This window comes from Terrapene carolina, unplaced genomic scaffold (genome assembly GCF_002925995.2).
Source record: "Terrapene carolina triunguis isolate 2854851 unplaced genomic scaffold, T_m_triunguis-2.0 Scaffold62, whole genome shotgun sequence".
NCBI classification, from domain to species: Eukaryota; Metazoa; Chordata; order Testudines; family Emydidae; genus Terrapene; species Terrapene triunguis.
Window position 1 is genome coordinate 29,878,684 of NW_020664413.1, and position 24,108 is coordinate 29,902,791.

Here is a 24,108-nt window from a genome sequence, read left to right on the forward strand (position 1 = left end):
GGTAGAGGTGTATATTGATTAATAGTTCCCCAGTATTCATCTTTACACCTGAACAATTTAATTTAATAAACTTGAAGTAGCTCATAGACATACCTGCTGCAATGACAGGCTCCTTCATAAGCTCCCTAGTTATAGGACATAAGAATTCATCAGGAATACCAAGAGAAACAGAATCCACATTGCTCCTCAGCTCCTCAATCTTCCGGAAGACTTTACTGCGTAAACCTAGAGATTCTGAAAAGGGATGGTAGATTAGAATCCTTGGAACATATTTCAAGAACATTAACCTCTGAAACACAAACACATTATCAGGCAGAGAGATTGCTTCTGGTGCAAACTGGAAGACATTTCAGGAGCTCTGTAAATACATCGTTTCTAACTTTTTCCTCATGGTTGACAGAGACCAATTAACAGGTTTTTTAAGGCAAAAAAGGCTATCTACATTATATACCACGTAGTGTTCAAAAATAGATTGAACAAAACTTGTTTCCCAGAGTATTTTAAAACGTCACCTACTTTCCTAATCTAGACAGAGTATCGGGTTAACCTTGATCAACTGACGGCTGATGTTAAACATGACAGTCTAAAGTGCTACATCATGTTTAACATAGCATGAGTTAACATGTTTAACATGATTCTAGTGTAGACAAGCCCATGGCTGAAGTCACGCACTGGACTGCATTACGGCTATGTCTACACTGCAGCTAGGAGCACTGCCAGGGTAGACAGACTTGCACTAGCTCGGTTTGAGCTAGTGCACTAAAAACAGCAGTGTGGACATTGTGGCTCAGGTTCTCAAACCCAGCGAACCCTCTGGATCTGAGCTATCCTGTATATTCACTGGAGCTGCAAGATCCACAGTGCTATTTTTAGTGAACTAGCTTGAGCTGAGGCTAGTGCAAGTCTGTCTACTTGGGCTGGGAAGTTTGCTCCCAGATGCAGTGTAGACATACCCTTTGACGAATTAGGTGAGCCTGGGTAGGGTTAATCCCATCCCCCTTTATGCAGCTGCTTTGCAACAGGAAGGAACCTCTGACAGTTTGACGGGAGCTGGCTCTTTGCTAGTCCCTGTCAGAATAAAGGAGTGCTTGTCTCTTATAAGATTCCCTTAATGACCATCTGCGTGATTACTGTTGGAGGAGTCCTTTAAACTAGACCCTCAACTGTTTCTATGGAGTTTAATACATACATATAATTAACAGATTTGCTATAATAGCCTCGTTTTCAGGTTGTTTCATCTTTTTGCCTTTCTGTCAGAATTCACAGACATCTGCAACGGCACCAAAACGGGATATCCCCCAAATCAGAACAAGACAAATTAATTAAATACTCTAGGTTTAAGTACTGTTGCATAAATACAGCATTTTCTTCTCAGGATTTCACATACTGTCATTTCCAAAATCCACTTTATTCCCATTCAGGCCTTTATAAAGACTTTTTCTCCTTTAATCATTTCCTCTCAGGAAACAGAGTGGCCACTTTGACTCCTGCCATGTGTGATTTGCCGCTGTGGCGTCTGCTAGGTGAAGCAGTATGACCAACCTTGCTCCTCCTGGTCTAAGATGATATCTGTTACTGTCAAAACTAGGGCTGTGAATTAATTGCAGTTAACTCACGCAATTAACTTAAAAAAATTAATCGTGATTAAAAAAATTAATACCAATTAAAATTTGTTATAAAATTTTGGATGTTTTTCTACATTTTCAAATATATTGATTTCAATTACAACACCGAATACAAAGTGTACATTGCTCACTTTATATTATTTTTGATTACAAGTATTTGCATTGTAAAAATGATAAACAAAAGAAACAGTATTTTTCAATTCACCTCATACAGGTACTGTAGTGTAATCTCTTTATCATGAAAGTGCAACTTACAAATGTAGATTTTGTTTTTAACACAACTGCATTCAAAAATAAAACAAGGCAAAACTTTAGAGCCTACAAGTCCACTCAGTTCTACTTCTCATTCAGCCAATCGCTAAGGCAAACAAGTTTGTTTACCTTTACAGGAGATAGTGCTGCCCACTTCTTATTTAAAATGTCACCAGAAAGTGAGAACAGGAGTTTGCATGGGACTTTTGTAGCCGGCACTGCAAGGTATTTACGTGCCAGATATGCTAAACATTCGTATGCCCCATCATGCTTTGGCCACCATTCCAGAGGACATGCTTCCATGCTGATGACACTCGTTAAAAAAAATATGCGTTAATTAAATTTGTGACTGAACTCCTTGGGGGAGAATTTTATGTCTCCAGCTCTATTTTACCTGCATTCTGTCATATATTTCACGTTATGGTAATCTCGGATGATGACTCAGCACATGTTCATTTTAAGAACACTTTCACAGCAGATCTGACAAAACGCAAAGAAGGTACCAATGTGAGATTTCTAAAGATAGCTACAGCACTCAACCCAAGATTTAAGAATCTGAAGTGCCTTCCAAAATCTGAGAGGGATGAGGTGTGGAGCTTGCTTTCAGAAGTCTTAAAAGAGCAACACTCAGATGCGGAAACTACAGAACCCAAACTAAGAAAAAAGAAAATCAACCTTCTGCTGGTGGCATTTGACTCAGATAATGAAAATGAACATGCATCGGTCCGCACTGCTTTGGATGGTTATTGAGCAGAACCCATCATCAGCATGAACGCATGTCCTCTGGAATGGTGACTGAAGCATGAAGGGACATATGAATCTTTAGCGCATCTGGCATGTAAATATCTTGCGACACTGGCTACAATAGTGCCATGCGAACACCTGTTCTCACTTTCAGGTGACACTGTGAACAAGAAGTGGGCAGCATTATCTCCTGCAAATGTCAACAAATTTGTTTGTCTGACCAATTGGCTGAACAAGAAATAGGACTGAGTGGACTTGTAAAACTTTACAGCCTACATTGTTCTATTTTTGAATGCAGTTTTTTTTATTTTTTACATAATTTTACATTTGTAAGTTCAACTTTCATGATAAAGAGATTGCACTACAGTATTTGTATAAGGTGAATTGAAAAATGCTATTTCTTTTATTTTTTACAGTGCAAATATTTGTAATGAAAAATAAATAAAAAGGGAGCACTGTACACTTTGTATTGTGTTGTAATTGAAATCAATATATTTGAAAATGTAGAAAAACATCCAAAAATATTTAAATAAATGGTATTCTATTATTGTTTAACAGTGCGATTAATCGCGCGATTAATTTTTTTAAATTACTTGACAGCGTTAGTCACAACTTTTTCAGTCTCAGTTTCCACAGCTGTGCTCTCAGTTTCTGGGGTTGGCCATGATGATATTCTGTCTCCCTTAGATGATCTCTATGGATAACATTGGTCTTTGTCCTGGGATACAACTAAATTCTATATTCCACATCATTTATTTGTGTAATAATTGTATGGGACCCATCCCAAGGTTTATTCAGCTTAGGACAAGAGAAGGAGGCCTCTCCCATGTGATCTTACATCATAAAGGGTAAAATTTTCAAAAGCACTTAATGTGACTTAGGTGCCTAAATCTCATTTTCAAAACAGACAGACACTTACAGACTGATTTTCATGGCTGGGAGTTAGGCGCTTTAGAAAATCTTATTAGGCACCTATATACCTGGGAAACCCTTAGCTGAAGTCATCTGCCCTGAAGCGCATGTGATAAGTTAGGTGGACTTAGGCATTAGCTTTCCTTTTGTGCAGCAGCTCTTCAACACAAAAGAACCACAGACAGTGCCACCTCTTCTGCTGGCCTCTCCTTGGACAAAAAAAGAGAGCTTAATCCCTTTAATAACCATGCAGGTAGAGTCACTGTATGGGGTTCTTAAAACTAGCCCTCTCCCCACCCATGGTTAACTCTTTTTATAGAGATTCATATTGAGTATGTATACAGCGATTCATATGATGTATTTCATTAACACCTAAGATTTTCTATTAGCAGTAGTAGTACTATTGTAAAGCCTAGGAGCCCCAGTCATGAACTAGGACCCATTGTGCTAGGTACTGTACAAACAGAACAAAAAGACAGTCCCTGCTCTGAAGAGCTTACAATCTAAATATAAGACAAGAGACAACGGATGGATATAGTCTGTCAGGGAAGTACAAGGAAACAATGAGAATAATGGCAAGCATGACAGGCAATGGTTTCAGCACACCAGCGGCCTAAGCATTGTTTTGACAGAGGATATTGAGTACATTTTGCTGATATTTATGGAGAGCTTCTCCCAAGCGCAAGGGGCAGCATGGAAGAAAGCACAAAGGAACCTATTTGAACATTTTACAAATGGGCGATGGCATCCTGGGCCAGTTTGAGATGGGAGTCAACCTATACTACTGAATGCTAAATAAAAGGAACCAAGCATTACTTATAAAAGAGATAATACAGGAAAGTAGAAACAATTGTATTTATTTTCATGTTTGGCTGAGAGTCAGTTTATTCTCCTTCTGATTTAGAAGGAAAGAAAACTAATATAGTGATCCGGGTCTTTGCAAACTAGCACAGAACTGCAGTATTGTTGTTATACTACATAAAGTACTACATTAAAATTGCATATACTTAGTCCCACTACCAGAACAAAACAGGCTTCATGTAGAAATCTTAGTGAATGAACCAAGAGTATCAAATATATATTTGATTTAAACCAAAGAAAAGTAGTACCCACAAGGAAAATAATTCTGACAGTATACATGCAGCCTCCTTCCACAGACGAAACACCACTTTATATGAAAAATTAAGCACAATTCAGACAATTAACTCTTTTTTCATAAATGTATGATCAAAATGTATATTCGTTTAGTCATAGTTGTCCTTTTCTAGTGAAGCACAGTTACAAACTTTGACACATAATTAGTGCCTGCAATTGGGATTTCTAAATTACATGAATACATTACTGCAAATTCTCTGCCTGGTTCATATACTGCTTGCTCTACTAAGACGGAAAGTAGAACAGCTCACTGGATGCAACTGCAAAATCTAACCCTCCCCACAAAAATCTCTCTCCCCCACCCCCATAAATAACTGCTATTCACCACTATGAAAAAGGGAGGGCCTTAGACTTTTGGGAACGGTTGATTAAATTTTTTTTCAGGGATCCCTAGATTTAATTGACTCCTTTTATATAAAGATGGTATGTGGGAATTTTAAGTCATCACCAGCCTCCTGCTGCAGAAGTGGAGCCCATCTGTTTGAGTCTGGGTCCACGCATAACTGCCAAACAGTGGGATATTTTTCAAGGGACAGTTCTCTAACAATGCTGGAGACTTAAGGGGATGACTAGCCTCCAGACACAGGACTACAGTGTGTGTATTCTGGGAATTTTTAGAGCAATACAATAGTGCATTACAAACATTAACTGATTAACGTAAGAACATAAGAATGGCCATACTGGGTCAGACCAAAGGTCCATTTAGCCCAGTAGCCTGTCTTCTGACAGTGGCCAATGCCAGGTACCCCAGAGGGAATGAACAGAACAGGTAATCATCAAGTGAGCCATCCCTGTCACATCATATATTACCCTATGAGCAATCCCCATTAAGAACTATTGTTCCCAATTTAGAAAGGATATACTGGGGCTGTGAATCAATCGGTAGCTCTGGTGTTTGTTGAGATAGCAGCCATTCAATTCCAACCTAACTGTAAAGAAAAAATGCAAGATGGTAATCAGAATTACTTGATTTTACAGTCCTATAACCCATCAGGTTATAACCTTATGGCCTGTCAGTGCTGGAAATGAATCCTAGATGCCAGGAGACTCCCAATTTAGCAATAGCATAAAGCTTTCCTTTTTTTGCCTGTTGGTTTGAAGCTGGTATTGAATCTGTCACTGGGTTTCCAGCAATGGGAGAGTACTGAATATAGCAAATGATAGTTCTTAGCCTGATATAATTTTCAATCTTTGTTACTGGAGTAAAGGTTTGCTATGCAAACTGTTCAGTCTAACCACTGTACTTTATCTGTAGACTGTCATGCAAAACTATCATGATCTGCCAACATGCTTTTAACACACCAGTGCTTCCTGCTTTACTGTACAATTAATCAACTGTCTCAGACAATGTATGCTAGAGGATTCAAACTCAGTCACACTGTTGTGGGAGTCATTTTAATCAGAAATGACAGCAGATTTCAGAGAGTAAGAAAAATTAGAAGCAAAATTGCCCCACATTTCTTTAATAAGGTTTATATGACATGTAACACAAGGATGGAAATATGATAATAAATTCCTGCTTATTCTTAGAGGGTCTTTTGCATGTTAATATTGCAATAAGCCTGAAGGTGAATTGGGAATTGACTGAGAAAAAACAACAAAGGAAAGCAAAGCAAAACATCGTAATTTTTTTTTTTTTTTTTTTTTTTTTTTTTACTTCCATACCTGTAAATCAGATTTTTTTATAACCATCTTTGCCCAATCTAGAACACACTGACAGGTTTTCCTAAATTCCTGTCAAGCAGGATGATGTCATCCCAGTTGCCTCCTCAAAAGCCCTCTCCTAGTTAAGCTCCAATCAAAACTTATTGAGCTACCCACATTCAAGGAGGCACTAAAATCTAGTCTACAGAGCCTGATAAACGTATGACGGAGACAGAAGGATGATTATTATGGAGATGATTTTGCCACAGTAAAATTAAGCAAAATTCACAGAACAGGCGGGAAAATGTACAAAATGAGGGTATGGTCATGGCCAGGCTGATACCGAAGCCTGAGTCCCGCCCACCCCGGGGCTCAAGCTGAAGAAGTCAGAGAGAGCTGTTAAAGTCTCTGTAACCAAATTTTATCCTAAATTATCCTTAGGTCATTAAATCACTATGCCTCCAGCTGAGTGAGTTCCAAAAGACTTAGTTGCTATAGACACTTCATTTACAATGTAAACTTCCTTCATTTTATTTATGAATCAAAAACTACATTAAAAGAACATTAAGGTTGCAAAGTCGAGCACTCAAAAATTAGAAAATGCCAGAATTAAGTTTGTCTGTGCAACCTTCATTTGGTCTCCTTATGTATTTGCATTACATTAGTCTATGATTATATTGTCACAAACTATTTCTTTCCATAGGACATATGTTTTTTGATGTAATTTTCCTAGTTTTAAAAAAAAAGTAAACTGAAAAAACAAATTCCATCATGTGATGACATACTCCCATGAGCCGTAGTGGAATAACTGATAGCAGTAGTAGGCTGTCTTTGTCTAAATGGACCAGCAGTAGAGAGGAATGAGATACATACTTTGCAATGAGTTTCACAGATACTTGCTAACAGCAGATGAATGTTGAGACTGAGGAATCTTGCTTTCCATTCCAGGTTCTGAAAGGCATGTGCTCTAGAGGCTATAGACCTTTCGGCCCCCATTCACCTCAAACCTGACCCCCTTCTGCCCCCCATCCTGTGTGCCAGTCCCGTCTCCTCCCCACTCCTGCCCCACAGCTCTTTGGTCTAGTCCCTCTCTCGTTGCTTAACTAATCCCAGTCTACCAACCTAACTACCCACCCACCCACCCTCACCCCAGCTCCTCATACCACTCTTCCTCTATGGGCTCCCTGACTTCACTTTCCCTCCACACCCGTTTCTCATTCTAAACTCTCTCCCCAGGCTCCTCATCTCAATTCTCAACTCTGGCACCATGTCACAGTCTCCCTCTCATCCTGTCTCCCAATGCCCCCCAAAACTCCTTGCTTACCCAGTCCAAGTTTCATTGCTGGTTCCTTATCTCAATATACTCTCTTCATCCCCATCCCTTCCAGGGTCAGCTCTTACCCAACCCAAATGCAGAGGGGACATTCCTCCTCTACACTGTCTGGGAACCAGCAATGGAGCATTGGGGCCTGCTAAACTCAGGGTTGTGAGTTCAATCCTTGAGGGGGCCATTTAGGGATTTGGGGCAAAAATCTGTCTGGGGATTAGTCCTGCTTTGAGCAGGGGGTTGGACTAGATGACCTCCTGAGGTCCCTTCCAACCCTGATATTCTATGATTCTATGATTGAGAGCTCAGGAGAGACAACTCAGATCCACAGTGCCACAGCAGCCCACAGTAACTGGAAGCAGCAACTGCAAGAAAAGTCCAGCTCAGACCCCTGAAATCATGGGCTGCAGCATGCTCAGTGCTGATGAAATTTTTATAGAATTTACCTGCCATGCACTAACAAGTTTCTGCTGAGCATATGCAAATTGATTTTTTGAGATAACTTGGCCAAATTTGGGCAATTTTTCATGGGATCACCCATAGGCATATTCCTGAAACAAATCAACCCTCCTGCCCAATTTCAAGTCATTGCTTCAAAGCATGAAGCTAGAACAGTGGTTCTCAAACTTTTGTACTGGTGACCCCTTTCACACAGCAAGTCTCTGAGTGCGACCCCCCTTAAATATATAAAAAAGTGTTTTTAATTTATAACACCATTATACATGCTGGAGGCAAAGCAGGATTTGGTGTGGAGGCTGTAATAACCTTGCGACCCCCTGAGGAGTCTCAACCCCCAGTTTGAGAATCCCTGTGCTAGAGTTTCTAAATGGAATGGTTATGAGAAATATTTTAACATGGGCAAAGTATTTTTCCTTAATTGCATTTCTTGGAAATGGCTGAACCATTTTTGCTGAAACTTGGCATGGAAAATTTCAGCCTGAATGGTTAAAGTTTGGCAGAGTAATATGAAACTGAAAACAGGTTCTTATAACTGGAAGTGTCAGACAACTAACTATATGGTGGCACTACCAGCTCTGTCCTATTGACTGACCTAAATTCCTGGGTGTCAGTAATATAAAATGCTGACCAAGTCTAGCATGTGCCAAAGATTGACTGTGTCCAAGGATGGATTCAGGTAAAAGGAGAAAAGGTAAATGTTCTGGTCCTCATGGAACATGGAAAGAATCGCTCGTTACATCCTCTATCACTTTTCCTGGCACCTTAGCGATGAAGGATCGAGGAAGACATGTATACTCCAAGTGTTCTATCCACAGAATGGAAAAATCCCTGTTTTCCAGGACCTTACTTCCTTAACTGACTGCAACATTTCTTGAGCTTGCTTCCCCATTGCAAACAGATCCATGTTGAAAGAACTCCAAGTCTTGAAAACAATGAAGAATCCTGGGGTTCAACAACCACTATTGTAGGAGAAAATTCTGGTGACTGGGCCAGTCCACTTTGCTGCTGTTCTCCGGCTAGATGGGTAACTCTGGTGGATGAAAAGACTTTTTTTTTTTTTTTAAACCAAGTAATTTTCATGCCACATATGCACTTTTGATGCTCATTTTTCATGCTCAAGATACAGAAACTCCTTTATTGGTTGATATAATGTACCATTCAGGCATAGAAGACATCATCAAGGATTCTTGATCTCAGCTGGATGCAAAACCTGTTATCTCAAAACAATCCACAAATTGTACCAACTGGCCAAGAAATGCTACAGTCTAGGAGGCTGAACCTATGAGATTTCCTCTGTTTTGAGCTCCAATACCTGTAACACCTCTCTGAAGAGGTATTCCAAGTCCTATGCAGGGAAAAGTCTTGGTTGTGCTGGGGGTGTGTCATCTGAAGCCCTTTTATACTACTTTTCATCAAGATTCACCATGTTGCTTTTTTCGGCAAAGCAGAACTTGTCTAAACTCTTGGAAAACTGAAGAGAGATAAGGAACTCTGATTGACCTGTCTACTGGGTGAAACAGCTCTTCTATTCTGGGCTGGTGATGTGAGAAGAATATACTGCTTATTCCTGCTTTTTTCTAAGCTTGTCCTCATCATATAGCTGCAATGAACAGGCAACTATGTTTGCAAAAAATGCAAATTTTCTGCATCTTGTTTGAATATGAGCCTATACTTTACTAGAAAACATGTCTGTGATGGTCAGTATCTTACTGTCCAAAAACTTGTGAAATGTATCACTGTGTTCTTTATATTATGTTAGATGACAATTAGTCTGGGAACAGAGGCTAGTTCTATTTGCATGGTAATGAAGCACTCTTTCAAAGAGGTGTCAAAAACAATCAGAGGGGCTAATGAAATGTTATGTGAACCTCTGCTGGTTGCCTTCTCTTCGATTAAATGCCTTTGCAGGGAAGCGAAGAAACCCTTTTTATCAAATGCAAATCAGTACTCAAGTAAAGACTAAAGATGTAAGAAACTAACAGAAAACAATATAAGGAAAAACACCTATATTATATATCAATTATTAACCATGGCTGAACTGCAGGAATAAACACATTGAATTACTGTGTAAGGGCTAAAAGGACAATGTGGCCCCTTCACAACTGGTTATCTGAATCTGGTAAATGCTGCATTTACAGATCAAAGGGAAGTGGATACCAAGGAGTGGAAAAGGAGACACCCAGCCAACTTGAGACAGGATACACGCAGATTATACTAGAGACATGCTTAAACTGTAAGTTGGACAGGCTGGGAGAAGTCCTAAAAGCTTCTAGGCTGAGAGAAACTTTATTTACGATCTATGCAACACTTTCGTACTTTGCAATCCAAGTTGTGAGCCCATCGCAGATAAGAAAAAAGAGGTACTTTTATTGTAATTCTGGTTAGATAAAATAAAAAAATAAGTAATTGTGAATGAATTTTATTTTCTATCCTATGCCAAATGAATTTGTGGCCTAATGTTCAGAAGTGATGTCAATGGGACTTGTGAGCATACAGCATTTTGGAACATCAAGCCACTGACTCTTATTTAAAGGGATACTATCAACCTGAATGATTTTAAAATTGGCTAATTTTTTCATATCCATTTCCTGATAGAGCACTGTTTAAACAGATATCCTGATATTTCCTTTCTTTAAAAAATATGTTTTTCTACTCCCTTGTTGATGTTCAAAGGGTCTTTCCAGCAAAGAAAAGATGACTACAGAAATTGCTGTCAAATGCACAAAATAAACATCCTGAATTTTTAATTTTTTTTTGCTGACTTCTTTCAGCTTTAATAATCTTAGGTGTTACTAACTGTGGTAGGCAGACCACTCCCTCACAGAAATGTGATTTTCAAGTTGATGGTGCCCCTTTGAAATAACTGGAACTGGATGTATACTGTTGGCTTGTGGACAACTGCTGTTGGGCACCTTGGAGAGAAGAGAGTCGATTCCAAAGGAAGGCAGAACCAAGAGTGAGGTAGCAGATAGGGACTACAATTTCCCCCCCAAAAAGTACTGCAAAGAAGCTGTCTGTTGCCATTTTGGGCATGAAAAGACCCGAAAAATCAGGTCTTGTTTACACAGGGACTCTCGGGAAAGGAAAGGAAAATAAACTAAAAGGTGTTAATGGCATAAATTAAAGTGCCTCAAAACCCCCATGTGGGTGATCTCCTTCATAAGTAAGGTGGCCTTAGTATACTGCAGTTTAGAGAATTAAGCTATTGTATATCTTAAACTACTGTATTTCAGAGGATTACAGATTACTGCACATTTCAGTGTGCTGTAGCAATGTTCACAGAGGAGATTTTCTGCACAGCAAGCTGGTGCTGGCTTGTTATGCAGTAACTTGCTGTGTAGACATGCCCTTAGTTACACTATGAGAAAAATTCATAAGAATATTTTTCTTCCTTAATCATCATTCCAATAAGTGAATAGTATATGTAAGTTTGCCAGGAAATAGCAAATTCTCCTTTCTGATCCAACAACCCAGCCTCAGTGTCAATTATGTTGTCAAATAAAATTTATCACTAAATCTACCATCATGGTTGGACCACACAGCTACGATCAATAATGTTTCAAGGTCTTATCATATGGCTCTTTAGTCAGACTCTGAGCAGCAATGACAACTCCTCTCTCTTAACGCTAATTCTGCTGCACTGACATGGCACTCATTCCTCAGCCTGACTTCATGAGGATGGAATGTGTCCCTGCTCCAGATCTTGTTGTGGGGAGAAAGGATACACTTCACTCTACATGGAAATTCCTGCAACACCCAGTCAGCTTGGAGGATATATGGTTCTTAAATATTTAACCTCTATTACAAGAGCATAAGAATGGCCATACTGGGTCAGACCAGTGGTTCATCTAGCCCAGTATCCTGTATTCTGATAGTGGCCAGTGCCCGATGTTTCAGAGGGAATGAACAGAACAGAGCAATTTCAAGTAATTCATCCTCTATTGCCCAGTCCCAGCTTCTGGCAGTTGGCGGTTTAGGGACACCCAAAGCATGGGTGTCCTAAACAGTATTTGCTTTCCCAAGGATGTGGATGAAGTGACTCCTACTGTCCCCATCCAATTCTTGGTAGTAATTTAATAAAATGTTTTTACTACACTTTTAAAGTAGTTGGGGATGGAGCTCCCAACCTGCTACCCCTCTCTGGCCTTCTCTGACAGCACAAGCACTGTTAACACTGATAACAGACAGGCATTGGAGGTCCATGATGCTATAAAAAACAGCTACTTACCTGTATTGTAACTGTTATCTTAGAGATTTGTTCCACGTGTGTATTTCACTCCGGTGTGCACGTGCCCAGCACACCAAAGCTGGAGAGTTTTCCGCAGAAGTACCCATCGGGGCAGTACATTCTCCTGTCCAGGGACTCTCCCAAGGCTAAATATTGGTGGCGCCATCCTGACCTCCCTCAGTTCCTTTGCACTACAATATGGAAAAACAGGTGGAGGATGGGTCATGGAATACTCATGTGCAACAACGTCTCGAAGAACAACAGTTATGATACAGGTAAGTAACTTTTTTCTTCTTTGAGTGGTTGCACACGTATTCCACTCAGGTGACTTACAAGTACTACCGTTGGGAGGTGGGGCTTGGAGTCTACTTAAATAGTGACTGCAACACAGCCTTCCCAAAATTTGCACCATATTTTGGTGCAGTTGTGATGGTGTCATAATGAGTGAAGGTATGCACCAAGGATGAGGGGTCAGTCCTACAAACGTCCAGTATGAGAACATCCTTCAGAACAGCCATCAAAGTAGCCTGAGCTCTTGTTGAACAGGCCAATAGTCTGTGTGAAAGAAAAGCGTTCACTATCCCATCAGCTGTGGTAATACAGGGCTTAATTTATCTAGAAATTGTCTGTGTTTACTGCTTGACCACTCATTCTGATAACGTAAGAAACAAAATAGCTAAGGAGACAGCCTGAAAGGCTTAGTCTTGGTTCAGATAAAAGGATAATGCTTTCATTGCATCCAAAGTATGTAGATGTTTTGTCCTCATGTGAGGACGGTTTTGGGAAAAACTAAAACAAAAAACAGTAAGTATATTGTCAGGTTCAAATGAAAAGCATATATCACCTAATTAAGAACTTCAGTTGTGGCTTCAAAGCTACTTTTGTTTGAAAAACATTGTATTTGAAAAACCCTGCCATGAGAGCCTGCAGCTCACCCACTCTTCTGGCTGATGTGATAGCAATAAGAAAGGATAACTTCAGACACAGATGAGGCAAAGAACAGGAGGTCACTGGCCCAAATAGAGGGGGCATTAAAGCAGTTAATACAGTGCTAAGATCCCAAAGTGGCAATGCGTTCTTTACCGAGGGGAAAGTCAAACAATCCCCTTTAAAAATCTAGAGACCATCTGGTTTGAAAAAACGGATCTCTGAATGGGATGGTGAACTGCTGAGATCGCTGCTAAGTGAACTATCAGGTAGCTTAGAGGCATGAGGATTTGAGATACAACAGGTACTATAAAATTCCTTGAATCTTAGCTTCTGATGGAGATATGCCCCATGGAGTGGACCAGATTGGAAATCGTTTCCACTTTGCTAAATACGTGGATCGTTTTCTACTGGTAAGCAATACCTCCTGAACTGCCACTGAGCAGTGCTTCCCTGCCCACTCAATAGTGATGCCATAAAGGTGCAGGCTGTTTGGGTCCAGATGCAACATCCATCCATCCATGCTGCTGGGACAGTAGATCTGGAAGCAAAGGCAGAGGCCACAGAAGTTGGATGTTCACAGCCTCTTGATTCAAGAACCAGCATTGTCTCAACCAAGTTGGACCTATAAGAATTATCTTGATGTAGTCTTGCAAATCAACTTAAGGATTGCCTGTGGGACGGAATAGGGAGATCAGTTCCCACCTCAGGAGAAAAACGTTGGCTAATGAGCCTGGACCGCGACTTGCTTGGGAGCAGAACTGATGGCATTTCTTCTTGTCTTTTTTTGCAAATAGGTCAATTGATGGAATACCACAGACCCGAAAGAAATTTTGAGCACACTGTTCTTCAGGGACCACTTCTGATTTGAAAAAATCTCCAAATGAGATGATTGGCCAGCTGGTTCTAACAACATAGCCAGTGCGCAGCAATGGGAGAAATGCCCTTCTTGATGCAAAAGTCCAAGTTTCATCCCTTCTTGACAAAGCTGACTGACCGTGCCCTTCTCTTGTCTGTTTTATTATTACATCACTGTTGTATTGTTGGTCTGGATGACCGTGGTATGGCAAGTCCATGAGGGAGAAAAGCACATTAAGCTTTGTGAATTGCCTGGAATTCAAGGACATTGACATGAAGGATCACTTTGTGTTCCAGCCATAATGCTTGGGTTCACAAACTCTCCCGGGATACATAGGTAAAAATCTGTCCCTTTAATGCTCTTTTTATTAAACTCTGAACACAAAGTACTCACTGGAATAAAAAATGAGGCATACGGGTGCAAGCCCAGGGAAACACAGGCCAGTGGTTTGAACACTGAATATCTCCTTGGAATGGCAGTGGAATTGAATCTACTGCATGGAGGCTACTTCAGCCCTAACACACAATCCTAACGCATCCTGCTGTAAGGAGAAGACAGAAAGATCCATGAAGCAGCAGATCTTCTGGCCATGTCTTCCATGCACTGTCACATACAGAGCTTCTCATAGAGCCGGGCTCCATGTCCACTATCCAGATGTCTCTTTGTATCACTGGTTCTGCTGTTAAGGGGACCTCCACTATTGCAGAGATTGGGGTTGTATTTGCGCCATAAAGTATCACAGACATTTGCAAACAAATAAGAAAAATCATTGCGCTTGTCAAAATTTGGGTTTACCAACCTTGAACGTGTGGCTCAGATATGTGCCTGCATGTTTTAACAGCTCTCTTTGGGGTGCAGTGCTTGTAGTATTAAAAAATGACCTTTTTTTTTGTGTGGTTAGGGTCAATTCCTGATTATTCTAACTCAAATATTTAGAATCAATACATTGTTTTTTCTCTGCATCCTATAACCAATCCTTATCACAGGTTCTGCCAAATCAGATTTCATTTTCTTATTTGTAGATTGTAATTAGTTCTCAATGGTGTCATTACAAATCTTAATACTTTCCACAGAGTGTGATGTTTACAGTGGGTCAGTCCTCCTGGAGACTATCATCAGTCCCACAGCTTTCAATTTTCACATAACCCTATAGTCAGCATTATCTGATTAATCTCAGCTGATGAGTGCCACAGCACAGTTTTAGGCCATCTCCAATGTTTAATAAAATTTATACAGAAATTGATTTTATCTTTTGCTTTTCAGAAATGGTCTTCCTTGGGAGAACGGTCTTTTATGGATACCTACTCTCAGAACTTCAAGAGCTAACTACTGACTTCTAGAACCCAACGAGGCAGTTCATGCAATAATGCCTCCTGTGATTTGACATATACTAGTACCTCATTGTAAAATATTTGTTGTGGCCTTGTCTATTAGTGTAACACAGTGTACCTCAAAATAATACCCTGTACCCCCATACTCACCACTTGTATATGGTTATGATCTATTTGCACAAAGCATGCTTTGTGGGGTATCATTGGAAAAGTTATGGTCTTTTGAACATCATTGTCCTGTTAAAATATCATCACTGTATATGAAGTCCTGAAATTTTGTTGTATGTTTGCTACTGAAAGGTGAGTCTGGGCAATGTCCACAGAATGGCTCTTCAGTGGCAACAAAGGGATGACCAACACCCAGCCAGGTGTAAAGCAACCATCACTGGCCAGTCACTAGCAGGGGAGTTGTTAACAGGAGATTTATAATTCACATGAAAGACAGTTGCTTGAGTACGTAAACCATGGAGCTGCCTGACCCCATGACGCAGCAATGACTTTTCCAGTAAAAAGGGTCAAGATATTAAAAGGGGGAACACAGGTCCCTGACCACCTCTCCTTCCCCACCTATTCTAAAGGCAACAAGATTATCAGGAAGAAAAAGAAACATTTGGACTAGGGGGAGTGGTCCTAACTGGCAAAGCTTTCCAGTTAGCAAAGACAGCTGTAGGCAATTGGGTAAGAGAAACCTGTTACTTCAAACTTGACTTAGCTTGATAAAGTTGAGGAATTAGACTGCAATTTTACCTTTTATTTCCTTTTGTAACCAATTCTATACCACTTATCACTTAAAATCTATTTTTCTGTGTTAATATACTTATTTTAATGTTTTGCCTAAGCCAGTGTGTTTTTTACTTAAGTTTGGGGAATCTATTCCGGTTACAAAGGCTGGTGCATATTCATATCCTTTGATGGAATGACAAACTAATTAATGAGCTTACTCTGATGAACGAGGTCTTGAGCAGTGTAAGACGCACATTCCTGGGGTGCCGTGCAAGGCTGGGGCTGAGGGATATGCAGATATTGCCTTATATGTAATTCAAGAGTGGCTGAGCATAGTGCTCTGGTAGTTGTCTGGGTGTGACTTGCATGCTAGAGGCGGGGGTGAGTGGGCCAAGTGGCAGCTCACACTGCAAAGCGGGGCATAGGACACACCAGACTGGAGAGTTAAGGGGGCACAATGATTCAATAGTCCAGATTGTACCCTGGGGCATCTCACAATTAGTATATGTATGTAAGAACTTGCAGGGCTAGAATCGGAGACCACGGGGGTTCTGGGCTGCTGACGCCTCCGCATTGCCATTAGAAGTAGGTGTGCTTAGGAGGACCCTGCAAAGCTAGGCTCAGCAGGAAGTACCATCCACAGGGCCTAAACAGAGGCCACTCCCAGCTCACTGACTGGCCAATACCAGTATATAAATTAGGAAGCCATGATAGGGAGCTGTCTGAGCAATAACGAGACTGCCTGCCTGCTTATTTCTGCTCCAGACCCTGTTTGCGACAGACCCTGGACTCCGGCCTCTGACCCTGATCTGTCCTTGACTTCGCTATTGGATTGTTGTCTGTAACCTGGCACCCAAACCCGACTTCCTGGTATCCTGACCTGGCTCCACTCTGACCTGCTAGTCCCTAACCCTGACTTCCCAGCTTTCTGATCTCGCTTGCCCTGCTATTGTCCCCAATCACAACTCAGCAGCTGACCGGGCACGCCAGACATCCACAGGCCAGTCCTGATGGTATGGTACTTCCTCTGGGCAGACTTCTGCAATATAGTTCCCAACTTTATTGGCATAAAACTGTAGGACTGTATACCAAGTGTCCTTTTGATTAACAGTTGTAAAAAGTACTTGTACCAAGCAAGCTTCTTCTAATCCCTACTAACAAACTTTAAAAACTAATGTAACATCTATGGCTAAGAGAAAAAAATCTAGCAAAATGCACATTTTTATTTATGATATTTCTTTCAATTACAGTATTTTCCACCCAAAAAAATTCACAACTAAATCCAGAGTTGCTGGCCTCTACATGTTTCAAACACACACAGATTCCCCAGACTGACAGGAAAAACACAACAAAAAACAGTTCACTGCTTACATTAGCCAGAATCATTGACTATAGTGTGTACACGTGTCAAGGCCGAATCCCCACTCTGTCTCTGAGTACGGAAGGTGGGAGCCCGCAAGGATTTAAAAAATTAATACTGGCCACTCCAGGCTTGTATTAAACTCCCAAGGTTACAGCTTTTCTCTGACCTTGGCTTGGTAAATGCTGCCACCACCCAAATGCAAAATACCCCCTTGAGCCCAGGAAGGAGCACTTGGGAATTCCTCCCTGTGAGGTACCCTCAAGCCCTTTCATCCCCCCTCCAGGGAAGAGCTGAGAAAGACAACAAAGGAAATTAGTTGTTGCTACCAGCTAATCAAATAACAGGCACAAACCTCTTAGGACACCAAAAATTCAATCCTGTTCTTAAAAAAGGTAAAATTTATTAAAAACAAAAAGAAACAATTACAAAAATTAAGCATCAAGATATCTCTCTTGAGGTTCAGCTTAAAGGTGACAAGCAAAACAAAAGCATCTGGGGTTAGCACAGAGGAGATCCACAAGCCAAAATAAAGAAATAAACCTAATCGAGTCTATTTAAACATGCCCTTTCCAATTATTTCTTCTAGGTATGGAAGATGAATTTTTATACCTGGTTCAAGCCTTACACAGCATTCCTGCTTTTATAGCATTGCTGCTCCGTATCTCCTTCTCGGAGAAGGACAGACAAAGGGAAAGTTTCTTTCCCAATTTAAAAAAGTTCTAGCCTTCCCATTGGCTCTTTTGGTTAGGTGCCCATTTTTTATTTATTTTTTTAAAACCCGGGGGACTTTTTAACCCTTTGCAGGTAAAGCAAGTAGAGAACAGCTACCAAGAAGGATTTTACAGCTAACTGGCTGGCTGGGTGTCCATCAAAGGGAGCTACCCCTCACCCCCTTCATTTATCACAACATGTATGTGTGTAAAGAAACTGAAATTACTTTCTTCCACCTCATAGATATCAGAGCTGAAAATTATAAAATAGGAAACTTAGTCCACTCCCTGCCAATGCAAGATTGTTGTACATTTGTTGTCTCTAGGGATGGGAAAACTTAAAAAAAAGTTTTTTGGATGAACAGAGTATCAATAGTATTTGGCCATGTACTGTATTTAACAGGGAAAAAAAATAGAGTGGCAGAATAACTGTAAACTTAAAGGAGAGGATATACCTACATGGAATTTCTGACCTTCTTCCACTCTAAAAGTTCCTAAATTCCTATCAAAGGTTACAATTTTACTTGCCTTTACATTCTTACCAATTTTTACGTCGTTAGTCAGACTGTGTTTTGTAAGACTCAGGAGCTCTTTGCCATCAATGTTATTCATCTTGAAAATCCCAACAAGGTCTTTTAAACCTTGTGCACAAAGCCAGACTGAGACCTCTTCCTCTGACCAGTTCTCAATAGACATCTTAGGTTCATCTTCCAGTCTACTTCCTTGGGAAACAAGTAGAAAAGGGAAATTTCAGATAAGAAATAAAAAAAACAGAACTGTTCTTGTGCATTGAAAGTCGCTCTTGGTATACCTTTGTAACATAGCTTTTATGAGCTAGAATGTTTATTTCCTGACTTATTTTGTCTATATTAATTAGCAAATAATTTTTTGTTCCTATTGCCAACTATGCTTGCAATTAACTTGTATTTTCTGTTTCTCATATTATTTGCGTACAAGTGTCACTGGCAAAGTCTGCGCTGCTCTGGGAATATTATTTGTCAGTTAAGTGCTGCCCAGAGAGTAAGAAAAAGGGATGCAAGAGATCACACTCCTTTTGTTTAGGTGTAAAATTTCCTTAAAGAAGGAATGGTACATTTAAAAGATTTTTTTCCCTTCTTTCTTTTCCAACATACAGGACATTTCCCAATAGTAAATAACAATTTTAAGGAAGGTCAAATGTTGGGCCTATATTTTTTAAGATTACACATTGAGCACATACTAGGGTAAAGCAGTCTGTATAGCATCTCCCAATAGGTTTACAACTATATTATACCAGAAGTATAAAAAGAGCGGCTTAAACAAATGCATGTACTTACCTGCACAATGTTGCTTTGGATCAAATTGCCAAATGTTCACAGTTTTATCCATTGAACCTGTTGCAAGTAATGGAATATCTGGTGCAAAGGCACAAGTTGTAACATATCTAGAAACAAAAGTAATTCAATAACTGAAATTTAAAATCACACATTAAATAATTTCCTTGGTTAATATAGGATTTGCTGATTTCACACCTGGTATGCTGAGTTAAAGTGTGCAGGATGCTCCCAGTTTTCTGCAAACAAAAAATATTGCATTTGTTAGGTCAAACAGAAATAACAATCACAGTTAATCATTTTTATTTATATAGCGATTTTTAATTCAAAGCACTTTACAAAGGTGGGGAAGCATAATGATTTCAATTCTGAATATGGTGTAATTGAGGCACGAAGAGGGTAAATAATGTGCCAAAAGTCACATAGCAAGTCAGCATCAGATCTGGGAATAAAACTCAAATCTCCTGACTTGCAGCCCCATGTTCAATCCAACAGACCACACAGCTGTCCCTCAATGTACCTGGCAGACAGAAATATAATATATTCAACTGACATTTCTAAAATTCCATATGGGCTGATTACTCATCCGGATAAAAAAACATTTCTTCCAAAATAGTAGAATTAAGAACGTATCAGAGTGAACTGGTAACCAAATCTCAAATCCAGGTGCAACCTTTAAATAAAAAAGCAGGGCCTGTAACATCACAAGGATTACGCAACTGTGGTTTGCATATGTGGCCACTAGATGCTGCCATTCACAAAAACAAATCTTAACGATTCCAATCCTTTAAATGTTGTTTAAGAGTCTCTCTTTAGTGTAGCACATGATTCCTTTGACAGACATTGTCAGAATTAAAAAAACAAGAAGTTATTCTAATTGACCTGTCAACCTTCCTGTTTTTCCTCTCATACTTCTGAACAGTCCCTCATGAGGGATATGTCCTTTATGTTAGATGTCTCCATCTGATCCAGACCTATTGTTCTTTCACTGTTATTACTAGAAAGTACATCAGAATTATTTCCCATAATGTTTAAACAAGAACCCGAGGTTACAAAAAATGTTCAGTCAAATAATTTCTTCCCTGTCACGTTCAGTATTAAACTTCATGCATTATTATTTTTCTGTATCCCTCATTTTGTTATTGTCTCATATTTGGATGCAGAAGGTTGAGAGGCTGTTTTTCCATATGCTTCTTAACTATGTTTCCATAAACTCAGAAGATTCTGAGAACATGAAAGCAGCAAAATAGTCTCATGGTTGTGCCATTGGTATTCATCTTTATTCAGATCTCACAATTTAGCTGTGAATTATCTCCCAATTAACATTATAGGACTAAACAGAACAGTGGAACAAATAATTTATTTCTTGAAGTAGTCAGCAATCATGCTATTTTTTTTAATAAAGTGGTAACTTAAAGAAAGTAATTAATCTTTTTAAACCTCACTATAAATCAATATTGACACTGATGAAGAAAAAGAAAATACAATCCATCCCAGCCTGGTTACCACAATTTATCCAGTGAGGCCTTGGTCAGCTGGGACATCTTGCAGAGGTCTCATGAGGCAAATGCCAAGAGCTCGTCTCTCTAAACCAAGTATGGCTCAATTTTGAACAGGCTATATGACTGGTCAGACACACCCTCAGACTCTGATTTGCTGGGAGGCTGATGCCTTCCTCATCACCTTAAGCTGCCGTCACAGTAAGCATAGAGTCCAAAGAGTATTTCAGCAGCAGTCAGCGCCCAGGGAAGGCCTGGCATGATCCAGCCCCAGAGGCACAGTGATTTGTCCATCATCACATAGGAAGTCTGTTTAAGAACCAGAAACAGAATTCACATCGCCCAGTTCTGTGACTTTAATGAGTGAATATGCTTCCTCTCCCATGTCTTGTAGTTCCCGGCAAGTTCAGGACCAGATCATGCTCTCAGTTACACCACTATAAATTGAGAGTAACCTCACTGATTTGTGAATTTACACTGGTGAGGAGGCAGGAAAAATATAGGGGCCAAATTATGCCTTCGGTGTCACCTTGCTCATATTCTGATTAGGATTCATTCTTTTAGGTCTGCGTGAGCACTTTAAACCAACTGACATTTGAATAGGTAAGGGACCATTACATTTCTATGTGAGACAAGAATTCCTAAATACATCTGATCTTAGGTGTTGACTATACACAAAAGTTGTACCACTTTAACTATATAGATAAAGTATGTTCATCCTTCACTCTCAGGAAAGCAGATTAATAATTTTAATATTGTAAAAGACAAAAGTTAAATACTATGTACAGGTGAATTAGGAAGGCTTTACCACAGTTTTCAGTGGTATTATTCCTACCGTCAAGCAATAAGTCTAAGCAATAAGATGTAAAAAGGATATGATATTAAAGAATGCTATTATTTCTTAACCATTCCCCTTGAATTGCCCATGTTTGTACATATAATATACTAAAAGATTCCTAAAAACTATTACTGATATAGGAAACTCCTATTTTTTTCCTGTGTCAATGACTGCAATCTTACATGCTTTTGATGATATGACGACACAAGACTTACAAATTTCATCCACTTGAGTGTGCAGATACATATGTATACAGTAGTGTGATTCTGTTGTACAGTACCAAGATAAGAAAAGAATAAAGTGTAGAAAAAGGTGGCACGAGAGAGAGAGAGACTGTACTTTGATATGGATGAACTCCTTCCTCACTCCTACTCCAAAAAAATACACACTAAAGATTTCAGGTCGTATTTGCTAGTCTTCTCAAGATAGAAGAGAATATTTCAGGTGAAGGGATATAAACTACAAAAAAAAAATCAGTAAACAATCTTGAATTATGCAATACTTACAGTGTCATGTATTATGATGGATTTGTCCACAGATCTTAAAAAAAAAAACACATTAAATTAAATGATGGCATGGAAAGAGATGAGAAAACAAACTATTATAATTAAAAACTATGGGACAATTTTTTTGTCCCACGAGGAAAGTCTAAACAAACAAGATTTGCTGGCAGCAACTATGCAGATGTTAGACGTAGCAATCCTCTTCACTGAAATCTAGAGGTAGGGTCTGAACATCTATACAGCAGCTTGAGGTATAGCCTAGAAGAAAGAGTAGTGGCTGAAGCCCACAGCTCCTCTCATTCCAATAGGTTTTTGAGGCAGTGCATCTGTGTAGTACATAAATCCACTGGCCATGCTACCACCACACCAATAGCTCATTCACATTTGTCCTCTCAATGCTCCAGTACAGGGAGTAGCTGCAAAGGTGGGCTCAACCATGTGTGGACACTGTGAAAACTGACTGAGTGGGCTCTCCTACCCAGGAATACTGGAACAATTTTTATAGTGGGGGTGCTGAGAGCCACCGAACCAAACTGTGAACCCTGGATATGATGGAAAGCGCCTCAAGTCAGGGGGTGCAGCGGCACTCCCAGCATCCTTAGTTCCAGCACCTGTGCTCCTATCTTCCAAGTATTTCTGCTACAATCTGGACCTTGAATATCTGCTAAGCAGACTAGAGGAAGTGGCTCAGTACAGAATGTAAAATACTGCATAGTTAAAATATCACTATTTTTAATAAGATAATCCAAATACGAAGTGTTACATGTTTATTTTCAGCAACTACAGTTCTTCCTGAAAGATGTATGGAGTACAGCTACGCAGACTGGATGCCAACCTCAAGAGATCAAAAATCATGAATCGGACCCTCAAAAATCATGCAACTGGCACAAAAAAATTGAGTTTTTTTTTTAAAAAATCATATCAACTCTTATGTTTTAGTCTGTCTTCTGACTTTCCCCTCTATTCCACTGTCAATGTGTGGGTGATAATTTCAGGCTGAAAAGTCAGTCTTTAAGGCATACAAAAATGACTGCCTCTCCCTGGCTACTCAGACGGGATGTCTAAACAGTAAAGAAAAACCTGCGCTGGCCTGTGCCAACCGACTTGTGCTCATGGGCTGGGTTGTGGGGCTGTTTCATTGCTGTGTCAATTTCCGGGCTTGGGCTGGAGTCTGAGCTCTGGGACGCTCCTGCCCCACGGAATCCTAAAGCCCAGGCTTCAGCCCGAAAATCGACACAGCAATGAAACAACCTCGCAGCCCAAGCCTCACAAGCCCAAGCAGCCTGGCACGGGCCAACCACAGGTTTTCTTTGCTGCGTAGACATGTCCAAAGAGACATGTCCTCACCCATAAGATAGGAGAACTGCCATCCATTTCCTATTACTATCGTGACCCAGCAGCACCACTTCTCTGCCTCCCATTGCCCTAGGGCTACTCTTCTGTCTGGTCCCCAGCACCACTACTCTGCCTCCCCAATCCCCTCCCACATTTGTGATCCAAAAAGAAAATACCAAAAAAGAGAATGAAAAGAACCTTTGGCTCCCCAAAACAAAAACAAAAAACATCACAAAGAAAAATGACAAAAAGTTATTGTCCTCTGGGATTTGTGTTATGACTTTAATTACTGGTTAATCTACAACATTCTATTTTTTTCTAAAAAGGTATTTTCTTAATTTAGAATTTTTTGGTAATAGAA

General features: G+C 39.9%; 1 protein-coding gene across 2 annotated transcripts in view; it reads right to left on the minus strand.

The window, feature by feature from the left end:
• The window catches only part of WDSUB1 (WD repeat, sterile alpha motif and U-box domain containing 1), a 52,155-nt gene that overhangs the window by 3,848 nt on the left and 24,199 nt on the right, over window positions 1-24,108 (minus strand). Inside the window, exons 6-10 of one of the 2 annotated variants that reach the window (XM_024219156.1) lie at window positions 22,416-22,449; window positions 19,771-19,811; window positions 19,576-19,682; window positions 18,802-18,981; window positions 94-234 (exon numbers count right to left, since the gene is read on the minus strand). In XM_024219156.1, coding sequence (XP_024074924.1) covers window positions 94-234; window positions 18,802-18,981; window positions 19,576-19,682; window positions 19,771-19,811; window positions 22,416-22,449 — 503 coding nt within the window. Of the gene's footprint in view, window positions 1-93; window positions 235-18,412; window positions 18,982-19,575; window positions 19,683-19,770; window positions 19,812-22,415; window positions 22,450-24,108 lie in introns of those variants that run through there. The other variant, XM_029910561.1, reaches the window with a different exon arrangement.